At 37.9% G+C, this 14,846-nt stretch overlaps 1 protein-coding gene across 1 annotated transcript in view; it reads right to left on the bottom strand.

Moving 5' to 3' along the window:
- The window catches only part of LOC132617152 (cysteine-rich receptor-like protein kinase 10), a 32,573-nt gene extending 18,406 nt beyond the window's left edge, over positions 1-14,167 (bottom strand). Inside the window, exon 1 of the mRNA XM_060332096.1 lies at positions 12,493-14,167. Within this exon, the coding sequence (XP_060188079.1) occupies positions 12,493-12,502 (10 nt within the window). The 5' untranslated portion in view covers positions 12,503-14,167. The remainder of the gene's footprint in view (positions 1-12,492) is intronic.
- Positions 14,168-14,846: the final 679 nt, after the last annotated feature.

Below are 14,846 nucleotides of genomic sequence, written 5' to 3'. Positions count from 1 at the left end.
TTAATCAATTGGAGAAAATTGCTGGGAGGATCTTTGAGGTAAATAGAATTACTTTCTCAGATGATGAACTACCCGTTGAAGGTACTGGACATAACCGAAGCCTTCATATTACTGTAAAATGTGAGCTTTCCTATGTCACGAGAGTTTTGATTGATGGGGGCTCTGGTGCAAACATTTGTCCTCTGTCAACCTTACAAAAACTAAATGTAAGTACTGAAAGAATTCGACCAAATAATGTGTGTGTTAGAGCTTTTGATGGAGCGAAAACTGACGCCATCGGTGAGATAGATCTTGTGCTTACAATAGGGCCTGGTGATTTTACCATAGATTTTCAAGTATTGAACATCAATGCCTCCTATAATATGTTGTTGGGAAGACCGTGGGTACATATGGCTGGGGCAATCCCATCCACATTGCATCAGATGATCAAGTTTGAATATGATAGGCAGGAAGTGATCGTTCACGGTGAAGGGGATTTGTCCATTTATAAAGACTCCACTGTTCCCTTTATCGAAGTGGATAATGCTGATGAAATACTGGTGTATCAAGCTTCTGATATAGTGGTAGCTGAGCAGATCCCTGAAGGGAAACCCATTCTGAGACCGCAGTTGCCTCCAACATCTGTTATGGTGGTAAATGAAATGTTGAAATATGGTTTTGAGCCAGGAAAAGGCTTGGGGGCTTCTCTACAAGGTATGGTTTATCCGGTGTGTCCACGTGAGAGTCCAGGTCCATTTGGTCTGGGGTTCAAACCAACGGCTGAAGATAGAAAGAGGGTTAAAAAGCGAAAAAAAGAAGCATGGTCACTTACTAAGACTGTGCCACCAATCTACAAGTCCTTCGTCAAGAATACCAGCAGTTTTTCCCAGCCAGTACTGGATGTGGATTTTGGGTTGATTGGGTGTTTCTAGAACTTGTTTGTTGAAGCTGATATGGTTGAAATGGGAGGGGGTCCCAGTAACGCGGATGTGCAGTTCATTGGCCATGATGTCCAACTCAGCAATTGGGAAGTCACTCCTCTCCCAACCAGGAAGGAGTTTTGGTAGTTTGTTTTGTTTTCCTTTCCTTTATCCGAGTTATTCCAGGGTTGTAATTCGGATTTTTATCTTTCGCTTGTTTTAATGTTCAAACCCTTCTATCCTTCCTTTCAATGAAATGCAATTTGTTTTTTCCGTAAATTCTAATATGTTTGTTTATTTTCTTTTGTACAGTTCTGTTTGTGCTGGTTCTAATGATATGACATGCATGCGGAATTCTCAGCCAGATCATAAAATCCGACCTAACCATGAAACAATGAACCAAGAAGTTGAATATGATGAAGAAGAAGTATTTCAGGAAATAAGCAGGGATTTGAAACACTTCGAAGATAAAACGAACCCTAATTTGAATGAAACCGAAGCAATCAATCTAGGAGATCAAGATAATGTCAGGGAAACTAAGCTAAGTGTGCATGTTCAACCACATTCCAAGAAATAATTAATCCAGGCTTTGTTTAAATATAAGGATGTTTTTGCATGGTCTTATGATGATATGCCGGGTTTAAGTACTAAATTGGTGGTTCACAAATTGCCAACTGACCCCACATTCCCTCCTGTGAAGCAGAAATTAAGGAAACTAAAATCAGACATGAGTGTGAAGGTTAAAGAAGAAATCGAAAAACAACTTGAGTCCAAAGTCATCCGAGTCTGCTCGATACCCTACTTGGTTATCCAATGTTGTCCCCGTTCCGAAGAAGGATGGCAAAACGCGTGTGTGTGTGGATTATCGTGATCTAAACAAAGCAAGCCCGAAGGATGACTTTCCATTGCCCAATATCCATATTTTGTTAGACAACTGTGCTAAGCATGAGATTGCGTCTTTTGTAGATTGCTACGCAGGGTATCACCAGATCGTTATGGATGATGATGATGCAGAGAAGACATCCTTCATCACAGAATGGGGTACATATTGTTATCGAGTCATGCCGTTTGGGTTGAAGAATGCTGGGGCAACATATATGAGAGCGATGACCACCATATTTCACGATATGATGCATAAAGAAATTGAAGTATATGTGGATGATGTGATCATTAAATCAAGAAAGCAGTCTGACCATGTCAAGGATTTGGTGAAATTTTTCGAAAGGCTTCGCAGGTACAATCTTAAGCTCAATCCAGCGAAATGTATATTTGGAGTCCCGTCAGGGAAACTTTTGGGGTTTGTAGTCAGTCGGCGTGGTATTGAATTGGATCCTGCAAAGATCAAAGCTATTCAGGAGTTACCACCGCCAAAGAACAAAACCGAGGTAATGAGCCTACTTGGGAGGTTGAATTACATTAGTCGATTTATTGCTCAACTCACAACAACTTGTGAGCCCATTTTTAAGTTGTTAAAGAAGAATGTTGCGATTGAATGGACTGACGAGTGCCAAGAAGCGTTTGACAAAATCAAGAGGTATCTGTCGAATCCACCTGTATTGGTTCCTCCCGAGCCTGGGAGACCTTTAATATTGTACCTATCAGTTCTGGACAATTCCTTTGGTTGCGTATTGGGTCAACATGATGTTACAGGCAAGAAGGAACAAGCAATCTATTATCTCAGCAAGAAGTTTACTACTTATGAGGCTAAGTACACTCATCTAGAAAGGACGTGTTGCGCTTTGACTTGGGTTGCACAAAAATTGAAACATTATCTTTCGTCTTACACTACTTATCTTATCTCCCGCTTGGACCCTTTGAAGTATATATTTCAGAAACCCATGCCCACGGGCAGGCTTGCAAAATGGCAGATATTACTCACGGAGTTTGATATTTCGTATGTGACTCGGACCGCGATGAAAGCCCAAGCCTTGGCAGACCATCTGGCGGAGAACCCAGTGGATGAAGAATATGAGCCATTGAAAACGTAGTTTCCTGATGAAGAAGTGTCATGCCTCGAGGAGGTCATTCCGGATAACGATCCGGGTTGGAAGTTGTTTTTTGATGGGGCTGCTAATAGGAAAGGAGTTGGGGTAGGGGCCGTTCTTATCTCAGAATCAGGACAACATTACCCTGTAACAGCCCAGCTTCGATTTTATTGTACCAACAACATGGCGGAGTATGAAGCTTGCATTTTGGGTTTAAGGTTAGCTATCGACATGGGGATTCAAGAATTATTGGTATTGGGGGATTCAGACTTGCTAGTCCACCAAGTTCAAGGAGAGTGGGAAACCCGTGATTTGAAGCTTATACCATATCACCAGTGTTTGCAGGATCTTTGCAGACGGTTCATAACAGTAAAATTTAAGCACATTCCTAGGATTCATAATGAGATTGCTGATGCTTTGGCCACCTTGTCTTCAATGCTCCAGCACCCAGACAAGGCTCACATTGACCCTTTACATATACAAACTCACAATCAACATGCTTATTGCAATACAGTTGAAGAGGAACTTGACGGTGAGCCTTGGTTCCATGATATTAAAGAATATACCGAGTCGGCGAAATATCCAGCACATGCTACCAGTGACCAGAAGAGAGCTATTCGACGATTGGCAAGCGGATTTTTCTTAAGTGGAGGAATTTTGTATAAAAAGACTCCAGATTTAGGACTTTTGAGGTGTGTAGATGCTAAAGAGGCTACAACTATCATGACTGAGATACATTCAGGAGTTTGTGGACCGCACATGAACGGGTATGTTTTGGCAAAGAAAATTCTTCGAGCAGGCTATTACTGGCTCACCATGGAGCGGGATTCCATCCGTTTCGTTCGTAGGTGTCATCAGTGCCAGGTACATGGCGACTTGATACATTCTCCTCCTTCAGAATTACACACAATGTCTGCTCCATGGCCTTTCGCAGCTTGGGGGATGGATGTGATCGGACCAATTGAGCCGAAAGCGTCCAATGGACATAGGTTTATTTTGGTGGCCATCGATTACTTTACAAAGTGGGTGGAAGTAGTAACTCTCAAGTCGGTGACTAAAAAAGCCGTGGTGGATTTCGTTCATTCCAACATCATTTGCAGGTTCGGGATCCCGAGGACAATGATTACAGATAATGCGGCGAATCTCAACAGTCATCTGATGCGTGAGGTATGTCAGCAGTTTAAGATTACACATCGGAATTCAACTCCATATCATCCGAAGGCAAATGGGGCTGTGGAAGCTGCTAATAAGAACATTAAAAAGATACTGCGCAAAATGGTGCAAGGTTCGAGACAATGGCATGAAAAGTTGCCTTTTGCTTTATTGGGTTATCGCACAACTGTTCGCACTTCAGTAGGTGCAACTCCTTATTTGTTGGTATACGGGACCGAAGCGGTTATACCTGCAGAAGTTGAAATCCCGTCCCTTCGAATCATTGAGGAAGCCGGAATTGATGACGATGAGTGGGTCAAAACCCGTTTAGAGCAATTGAGTCTGATTGACGAAAAGAGATTAACATCGGTATGTCATGGTCAACTGTATCAAAGGAGGATAGCACGAGCACACAACAAAAAGGTGCGCCCCAGACATTTTGAAGTGGGTCAATTAGTGTTAAAGCGGATTCTTCCACATCAGGCAGAGGCCAAAGGCAAGTTCGCCCCAAATTGGCAGGGGCCATTCGTGGTGAAGAAGGTTTTGCCTAATGGTGCTTTGTATCTGACAGACATAGAAGGCACAATGTCTGAAACTGCCATCAATGCAGATGCAGTGAAAAGATATTATGTATGATTTTCATCTCCCTACCTTTGATTTACTTGTTGGATGCTTGATATTTTTAAGGGTTGATATGACGAAGGCAGTCTATTCTGCTACCTATACATTATGTCATCCCTTGCTACCCCTTTTGAGCCATAGTTTATTTTTCTTTCGCAACCCTCGTTTGGAATCAAGCTTTTCATAAATATTATTATAAAAAAAAAAAAAAAAACAGCAACAACAACAAAATCAAAAAAAAAAAAAAAAAAAAATTCGGAACTACGTCTGACCTGATTCTTGTCTAGACAAGATACGTAGGCAACCCTATTTTGGGGTTCGATCCAACCAAAGAGAATCCAAAATTTCCCGTTTCGAAGAAACTGGGACAGAAGTTATTATTTTCTTTTGAGTCGATTCCAAACGTTGTAAGTCTCATCCCTTATTACTTTTGTATTGTCTTTGAGCCTCCATGCCATCCTTTATTTCCAACCCTATCCAAAAGCCACGTTACAACCAAATAAAAGACCTTCAGATCAATCATTAAGAATGTCAAGGCTGAGCAAGCTATGAGTATAAGGCATTTGCATCATTGGCATCACTTGTGGCATCAGCATAAGGGAGATAGAAGAAAAATGAAAATGAGAGAGTCTTATTGGTGAAAACCCTCACGGGCACCGTAAGGCGATTGTGAGTTGAGAGAATTGAAAATGAGAGTCTTACTGGTGAAAACCCTCACGAGCACCATAAGGCGATGGGGAGTTGAGAGAATTGAACATGAGTGAGACTTGTTGGTCCACTAATTGTATGAAGGCCTTGATTTTGACGCAGTTGTTGGGTGTAGACATTCGGTTTCGAAGTCAAAGGGTTAGTAAGAGTTTATGAATAATTAGGATGGACAAATCAGACTGATTAAGCCAAAATGCATGTCATATCATTGGAGCTGGCTACAACATTCAGATAAGTTTTCCCCATTCTTTTCTTTCTCGAAGAGGACATCCTTCTGTTAACCTCTTTTCATCTTTATCTTTTATTTTGCTTTCGTCGTTTGGATTTCAGGCTTTTTCTTTGAGTCATTCTGTTGTGAGATAAGTAAGAAAGGATCACAAAACTTGCTACCAGTTTTCCCAATTGCGAAGCAAAACATCTTGGCTAGCACATGAAGGTAACATAATTCAGTCAGCGTAAGATACTCAACCAGCTGTCGACCATTAATAAGTTTTGGATTCAGGGAAATACAAGGTTCAATAAAGTTTGAGTTAACGGACATTATGAAACAAGAGATCTATGGTCTGGTGTTGAAGTTACTTCTGAGACATTTTGGAAACCATGTTTGAGTCAGTAATGCCGTGGGTCAACAGGATGTGATAACTGTCTAAAAGCAGAGCCAAACAAGATGAGTGCAAAAAGCAGTTGCTTTCACAGACAAGCCATAAACCAACCACAGAGTTTTGAAACTCACAAATTTTTCTTTGTTTGAAACAGGGACATAAAATTTTATTCGCTGCCTGCAGGTACATTCTGAAAAATGCAAGGCGCAAGTATTACGAGGACAAAACTCAGGACCCTCCTGGAAAATGGGATTTAGGTTAGCAGGACCCTCCTGGAAAATGGGATTTAGGTTATCAGGACCCTCCTGGAAAATGGAATTTTGTTTATCAGGACCCTCCTGGAGAATGGGATTTAGTTATCAGGACCCTCCTGGAAAATGGGATTTAGTAATTCAGGACCCTCCTGGAGAATGGGATTTAGTTATCAGGACCCTCCTGGAAAATGGGATTTAGTAACTCAGGACCCTCCTGGAGAAGGGGATTTAGTTATCAGGACCCTCCTGGAAAATGGGATTTAGTTGTCAGGACCCTCCTGGAAAATGGGATTTAGTAACTCAGGACCCTCCTGGAGAAGGGGATTTAGTTATCAGGACCCTCCTGGAAAATGGGATTTAGTTGTCAGGACCCTCCTGGAAAATGGGATTTAGTTGTCAGGACCCTCCTGGAAAATGGGGGTTAGTTCATCAGGACCCTCCTGGAAAATGGGATTTAGGTTAGCAGGACCCTCCTGGAAAATGGGATTTAGGTTATCAGGACCCTCCTGGAAAATGGAATTTTGTTTATCAGGACCCTCCTGGAGAATGAGATTTAGTTATCAGGACCCTCCTGGAAAATGGGATTTAGTAATTCAGGACCCTCCTGAAGAATGGGATTTAGTTATCAGGACCCTCCTGGAAAATGGGATTTAGTTGTCAGGACCCTCCTGGAAAATGGGATTTAGTAACTCAGGACCCTCCTGAAGAATGGGATTTAGTTATCAGGACCCTCCTGGAAAATGGGATTTAGTTGTCAGGACCCTCCTGGAAAATGGGATTTAGTTGTCAGGACCCTCCTGGAAAATGGGGGTTAGTTCATCAGGACCCTCTTGGAAAATGGGATCTAGTTTATCAAGACCCTCCTGGAAAATGGGGTATAGTTTATCAAGACCCTCCTGGGAAAAGGGGGTATAGTTAAGGGACGCACTTCCTAGTTAGTACATTTGATTTTACTTCCATAATTAAATTATTTTATAGTTTATAATTTTGCTAACACTCACCAAAAAAGTTCCTGGTATGAACTGGGATAGGAAATTTTGTTCGTGTTCGTTGTTTTTGGTAATTTGCAGGACCCGCCTGAAGAATGGGAAGCAAGTCAGGACCCGCCTGAAGAGTGGGAACAAGTCAGGACCCGCCTGAAGAATGGGATGATCAGGAACCCGCCTGGAGAATAGGGCCACCTTTCAATTTCAAGTTCAGGAACCCGCCTGGAGAATAGGGCCACCTTTCAATTTCAAGTTCAGGAGCCCGCCTGAATAATAGGGTCAACATTCAACTGCTTTTCAATTTCAAGCTCAGGAGCCCGCCTGAAGAATGGGGTGTACTTTGGGTTGCTTTCAAGTTCAGTCAGAAGTAGCAGGAGTCCCGCCTGGAGAATAGGGATGACTTTAAATTTTAAAGTTTAGAAACAAACATGAAGGTTCAAGTCAAGATTCAAGAGAGGCTGCATAGATAGGGTCTTGTACTTGTATTTTCTTTTTAACTTTTATCTTTCATTTGATGTAATAATAGGACCGTGGACCGGAGCCTCGACAGGACCTCACTCGACTATTCACCTCAATATGTTTCATCTCCCTTCTTACTCTTGAACTACACGTGACCTGATTCCCTTATAACCCGGGATATGTAGGATGCCCAAAACCAGGGCTCGGTTGCATTATCTTCTTTCTTTCCCTTCCTTTTAGAACAACGGTAGGGTCAAACTAGTCTCTTTGTCTACTTGTTTGTTTGAAAACTCTTCGTGTTCCCAATCAAACAGGGACAGCTGTAGACACGTGATTCTTGACGTGTCGATTTTATTCTATTTTTATTTAGTAGGCTTATTTGCGAAAATCAAAAAGAACAAAATATTTGCTATTTTTAGAGTATAAGTTTTGTATTTTAAAGAAAGAAAATTACAAAAATATGCTTTGTAGGTTTTAATTTTGCTTAGACAGTTATTTATTTTAAGATTTTTTTTTCTTTCTTTTCAGTTATCTAGAATTAGTTATTAAATATATATATATATATATATATATATATATATATATATATATATATATATATATTTGTTTTTATTTATTTATTTTTATTTTTACATTTAAAAAAAAATGATGAGCAAATGGGATTACACCACCTCATCACATAATGACAAAGCTCCGTAACAAACCTTATCACAAAAATAAGAAAAAGGGGGTCACGTTTTTGGTGGAAACATTTTTTCATAAAAAGGGGATAACAAAAAGGGTGCCCACGGATTTAGGGTCTGTTTTTGTGCACAAAGGAACACGTGAATTGGGGGATTATTGTTAGGGGTGGAGACCACGAAGAGAGAGAAGTTTCCTCCTTCTTCAATTTTCTAAGACTTGAAAATCCCAGCAGAGGCCGGGATTCTGGCTGTTCAAAAAGATGACCACCATTTTCTTTCTCCATCCTTAAACCTGCACAAAACCCATACCCATAGAATAGTAGAGAGAAAAAAAAAAAAAAAATCATCATCATCTTTATCACAATACACATGCAGACATAGAGAAAAAAACACTATAGATAAGATAGAAAATAGACGCAAGAAAAACATATACACAGTAGATAGAGAGACTGGAAAACGGACAGATCCCGACCAAAAACAATATCATTTTCTTCATTTGTTTTTCTTCACTAGCTCACCATTAAACTACCACAAACCACCACCCATTCACCACCGTCACCTCCACCTATCATCTTCATTTCTTCACCTATAAACACCACCCTATTCCCGTCACCACCGAAAACCAACGAACCCACCTGAAAATCATCCCAAACACCGCACTGTTTTTTTCTGTCATTAAAACCCACCTGAAAATACCTTCATAGACACCATGGAACTCATGATTAGATCATTATAGGTTCATTCTCAAAAAAAAAAAAATGTGTTATCGAGTTCGAAGTTGTCCGGTCTAGGTGTTGTCGAGGTCCAAGGCTACAGCAGGTTCATTCCGGTGTGATTTGAGGTTCATATGCTCTTTCTTTATTTATACTCTCATATGTATTTAAATCTCATTTGGATCTGATTATATGAACATATTTGAGCATGATTATAAATATGATGCTATGAGCTTCGTACTTATTTTATATTTTGGACAGAGAATGAATTAGTTTTGATCTATGCCGTTTGATTATCTTAATAATACTAAATTACGGCTTCAGTTCGTTATTTGCAGAATCTTTTTTTTTTTTTTTTTTAAAAAAAAAAAAGAAAAAACATTTGATGTCTTCTTCTTATTTTTCTATTCATAGTTTAGTCGTCTTTTTCCATTATTTTTGGCTGGTTTCTATTTCTGTTCATGTACATATTTTTAGCTTGGGTTAATTCTTTGAGGCCTACTTTCACACTCTTAATTCTTAAAAATCTGTTAATTGTTCAAAATTATGATTAATATTGGTTCGTAGGAAACAATTTAGCTACAGTTTCTTTTCGTTTTAAACCTGGGTCATGTTGATGTTTTAAATGGATTTGTATAGTGCTCATGGAAATTTATTTAGTGGTAAAAAAAAAAAATGTTTGCATGGTTTACGTTCTGTTATGGACTAGATTTTAAAGGATGGATTTTTTTTTATTTTTTTTTTGAGTTTTGTTTACTGCTTAGCTCCACATATGCATAGCATGGATAGATGTTTTCTTTTCTTCATGAGATTTGATTGCAATACTAATAAAAGAATTAAAGGTCACTGAATTATTTGGTTTGCTCAAGATTTTGAGATTAAAAAGGGGTTCACAAGCTACTGCTCCATGTTTCTCTCCTGGCATTTTGTTAATCTATTGCGTCTTAGTGATTCGAAAGGAATATGGACCGCGTGAATTAATCAGGATTGGAATTTGATTCTGAATTGGCCAGTGATTGCCTTTGCAAATTTAATCGGTTGCGAGTTTTGTTTCGTAAATAAGAAAAAATGAATCAGGCCTAGATTAACATCAAGACCTGATTAATTAATTATGAAGGAGCGAGATGGGTCGCAAATTTTTCAAAACCCGTTGTCAAAAATAGTGAAATAATAATAAGAAATTAATAATAACCAAATAACAATAAGTCTCGAATTTTAGAGACAAATAATTGTCTTTAACGCTAGACGAGCTTTAGGCACGTTTCAAGACGTTTGTTTCGATTAAGAATGCGGTTACGTATCTTATTTCGAGACGTTCTTTTTAATAACTCAAGGATGCGGTTACGTACCTTGCCAAACTCGTTTTAATAATTAATTTTGTTTCGAATAAGAATGCAGTTATGCATCTTACTTTGAAACGCCTAGAAGATTCGGAATGCGGTTACGCATCCGGTTTAAAACCAATAAATGTTCAACAATAAAAGTACGAGCAAATTAAGGCTCAAATCCATAATATATTCAAAGATTAATTTAAGCTAAATATAAGTCGATAAAGCGACCGTGCTAGAACCACGGGACTCGGGGAATGCCTAACACCTTCTCCCCGGTCAACAGAATTCCTTACCCGGTCTTCTGTTTTCGCGGACCATAATAAAAGAGTCATTTCCTTTTGATTAGGGATTCATTAGGTGACTTGGAACACCAAAACTCAATTCCAAGTGGCGACTCTGAGTAAATAAATAATCCATTTTCAAAACCGTCACTTCAAATGGAAAAACCCTTTAATAATAAAAACCTGCGTTTTTATAGCGCGGGAGCGCGAAAAAAGGGGTGTGACAATGATGATGATGATGACTGAAGTGAGATGGTGACCATTGTTACGGTTCCCTTTGACGCATGTACATAAAAGCTACTAATAGTTTGTTTGGCCAAGCTTCTAAAATCAGCTTATTTTTAAAAGTACTTTTTAAAAAAACACTTTTAGCGAAAAACAGTTCGTGTTTGGCCAATTAGTTAAAAAACACTTTTGAGCAGTCATTAGTGTTTGGTCAAGCTTTTAAAAAGTGCTTCTATTTGTATTTTTCTCAAAAGTACTTTTCAAAAAAGTGTTTTTGGGCAAAAGCTATTTTTTTTTTAGCTTCTAAAAAACTGTTTCTACTACTTTCCAAAAACACTTATTTTCTCCCAAAAGCTTGGCTAAATACCTCGTTTTTTTTCAAATAAGTACTTTTGGGAAAAATAAGCTTGGCCAAACAGGCTATAAGAGGTTGTTGGTGCTCTAATTGGATTTTATGTTTTTAGAGTCGCCACCTAATTTTATAATGGAAATTAGAAAAACTGGGTAAAAAGGGTTTATCAAAATAAGAGAAAAAACCTTTTTAAACCAGAGTTCGAGGTAAGGGTTCTGGTGATCCCCTATGGAAGATTTTAAACACCATAGTATTAAAGATCCGCAAAATACAATTGACTTACGAGCTTCAATGTGTGATTATTGTATTTATTTGCGAAAAAATGTTTCTTTCTCGCATAAAGTGTCATGCTTATCATCAATCCTATTTTTTTGGCAACAATGTCCCTTTTAAAAAAGGATTTAGTTTAAAATGCTTATAAGGATTCAACTCACTTCATTTCCGGACCAAAACACACTCGGGATTTCTCTCAAGTAGAGTTGCTACTAATTTGGTCCTAATGACATGAGTTTAGTTCTATAAGTTTTTATTACTTATATAGAAAATAAATGAAGTATATCCCCTTTATAATAATATCATAGGTATGGGCAAAAAGAGTTTATTGTTTTCATTTCTTTAGTCCATTGAAGCTCATATGTTTAACCATATTCTAACACCAAAGCCAGCTTATCTCAAATTTGGTCCAAGTGTATTTCCTTTGTATTTCCTCTTGTTTTTAGCCCAGAAATGAGAAAATTATTAAGTCCAATTCATTTTTTAGAAGTGTTCAGATTATACTTGTAAAAGAATCTGAGTTTTTGTTTCAAATTTGTACTCCAAATCAGTCTAAGTCCTTTTCAAAACAAAAACATTTCTAGTCCAAATTGTCCAAATCTTTTGAAACAGAACAAATTGTTTTTCTAGTCTTTAAGTGGGCTTGTTTCCTCGCCAAGATTCCTTGTCAAGGGCGTGAGGCCCAAATCACCTCAAATTTGATTTCCAAAGTCCCTTTATATTAACCATATTATCAATTCCAGTTTTAACTTTGAAAAGATTTATAACATATTCAAATTTACCAGTTTCATGCTCGTGATAAGAATTAACCGAGTTTGAAAATCATTTGAGGCGATTACCTAACGACTACGCGTATTTCCTAAGTTCTAATCATATAGGGTCAATATTTACAAGTGTATTTACATATACTTACAAATTATACAAATATATACATGAAAGTGAAGAAAAGGTTAGGCTGGTGGGCCTACCTAAGACCATCAGTTACCATTTTCACCCATGGTTGGGCCTTCAAACATCTCCATCATTGCACGGACTCAATCAAGAAGAAGGTTGGGCCTCAGGCCCAACAAGTTTAAATGGAGGAAAACGACCCAAGTGGCCACGGTATTTTCACATGCAAACACAAAGGGGGAAAAGGAAATTTATGGTTAGAGGGTATCTAGAACTTAATTACTTGTTTAACATAGACTAATTACACACATATACCAATTATGTACAAAAAAAAAAAAAAAAACATACTTATGCAGTTAACATATACAAAGAAATGCCTAGCTCAAATTATAAATATAAAGAAAGGACTTGAACAGGCAGGCCCAGTTTTGAAGTAAAATGGCGAGAGATGCGGCCCAAATATAAACCAACTCACAACATATAAAGGAAAGGCCCAACACAGCAAACAAACAAAGAACCAGGCCCAAATCAATACTATTATGATGTACAAGCTGGCAATTCTAAGCCCACATAGATGATATGCCATATTTATACCAAATATACAAGTTCATATATACCTAAGGTATACAGAGATTGTATATGCTTAGTATATTTAAGTATACCATCAGTGTGCCCAACTTATTCTTAAGCAAGAAAAGCATTCATTCAGAGATACTACATATCTACAGGTGACTGCGGTTAAATTCAGATTCTCATTAACCCTATTTAGACTTATCAGACCCCATTTGAAACTTATTTAGCTAAGTGAATCAGATAAGCTCATACAAATGCCAACACTTGTCAAAATTAACTCATAAATCAAACAGGGACCTTAGTGATATCATATTAGGCTAAAATGGACAAACTTTGTTATTTAAAGTCATTAGTTATTCCATTTTAATCAACTAAGCCATATTTAGGTATGAACTCATATCTAAAGGGTGCAAACGGTATGTACAAGTTGACATTTTAATTAAAATCAAAGAATGCACACAGACAAGTTCTTATACTTGTCTTAGACATGATGAACTTATGCTAGGTTTAATAAAGAATTTCAAGCAGCAAATTGATATCATATTAACAGTAAACCAAATAGGCAAACAAAAGGCTGAATGAATTTCCTAGGCATACCACACTACAAACCAAACTAAACCATTCAGAATGTCACTAACAACATGATTTGATCAATAAGAGCAATACTGGTCCCATTAAACTAAGCAAGATCCAACAATAAGTGAAACATATGCTATATCAGGCTATTAATAACAAGGCATTAACTAGACAGTAAGCAAAGACAGTGTAATCATGTTGAGCCACTATTAACAGGAAATAAACTAAAGCAACATATGAAAAGCATACTAAGCCATTTGATGTTAATATTAACAAGCAACTAACCTAAAACAAGTAGTTTAAAGAACCTAATCATGCTAAATTACTAACAACTGGAAATTTAGCTAATAATAGCTACTAATGCCTATTAATCATGCTTAAGTCATTATTAACATAAAAGGTAACTAGAAATAGCAACTAATGCATATTAATTATGCTTAAACTACCATTAATAGGAAATTAAACTAAACAACAACCAAAACATACAACAAATTAACTACAACAATTAAGGCATGGCAGAAACTAACAACTAAGACTAAACAGAAAGAAAAACAACTAAAGGAAGAAAATTTACCTTTCTTTGGTGTAGCCTGGTCAAGAATGGATTCAAGAAGACCTCCTTGCTCCCCCACACTCAGCCACAAACAAAGAACAATTAATATTTTAACTATAAGAACTCGAATAAGTAAAGGTCTTTAGCTAAAATAGCAGAAAACCCTAGTTAATTCGATTTTGTGAGTATATCTGATATTCAGTATTCTCAAGGTCTGTGTAACAATGTACATAATAGAACCCCAAAAATCCCAAACCCTAGCTCATTTTCAATACGGGAGTTTTGCAATTCTCAGAATTGCATCTCTCAATACCACATCTAATGATTGAGATTCAGTGTAAATAAGCAAGCAAAGGTCGGATTTGACCCAATACTAGGTCAATCCGCATGGTTCTTCGCGAACCAATAGTATTTGTGGATTCAAAATCACAACACAACAAAAACAATTAAGGAATTGCAGTCCATGGCCGTTGAAATGTAGAAAAAGTACGAAAAGGGGGAAGATAATACCTCGTTTGGGTTGAACCGTGGTGGTTTTGGTTGAGAAATGGTAGAGCAATAAATGCTCTTGCCATTCTCAGCCATGCCGAGTCAACACCAAGCATCGAGGGCCCGCAATCTTTGCCGTTTTAAGCATATGACTTAATGAGAGAGAGAGAGAGCGAGAGAGAGGAGTAAGGCGCGTCTAGGGTTGAAACCCTCTTTCTCTTTCTTAAGGGGTCGTTTGTT

This window comes from Lycium barbarum, chromosome 11 (assembly GCF_019175385.1).
Source record: "Lycium barbarum isolate Lr01 chromosome 11, ASM1917538v2, whole genome shotgun sequence".
Lineage (NCBI taxonomy): Eukaryota > Viridiplantae > Streptophyta > Magnoliopsida > Solanales > Solanaceae > Lycium > Lycium barbarum.
The sequence above is the reverse complement of the archived record's forward strand: the minus strand, read 5'-3'. Positions and strand labels throughout refer to the sequence as shown.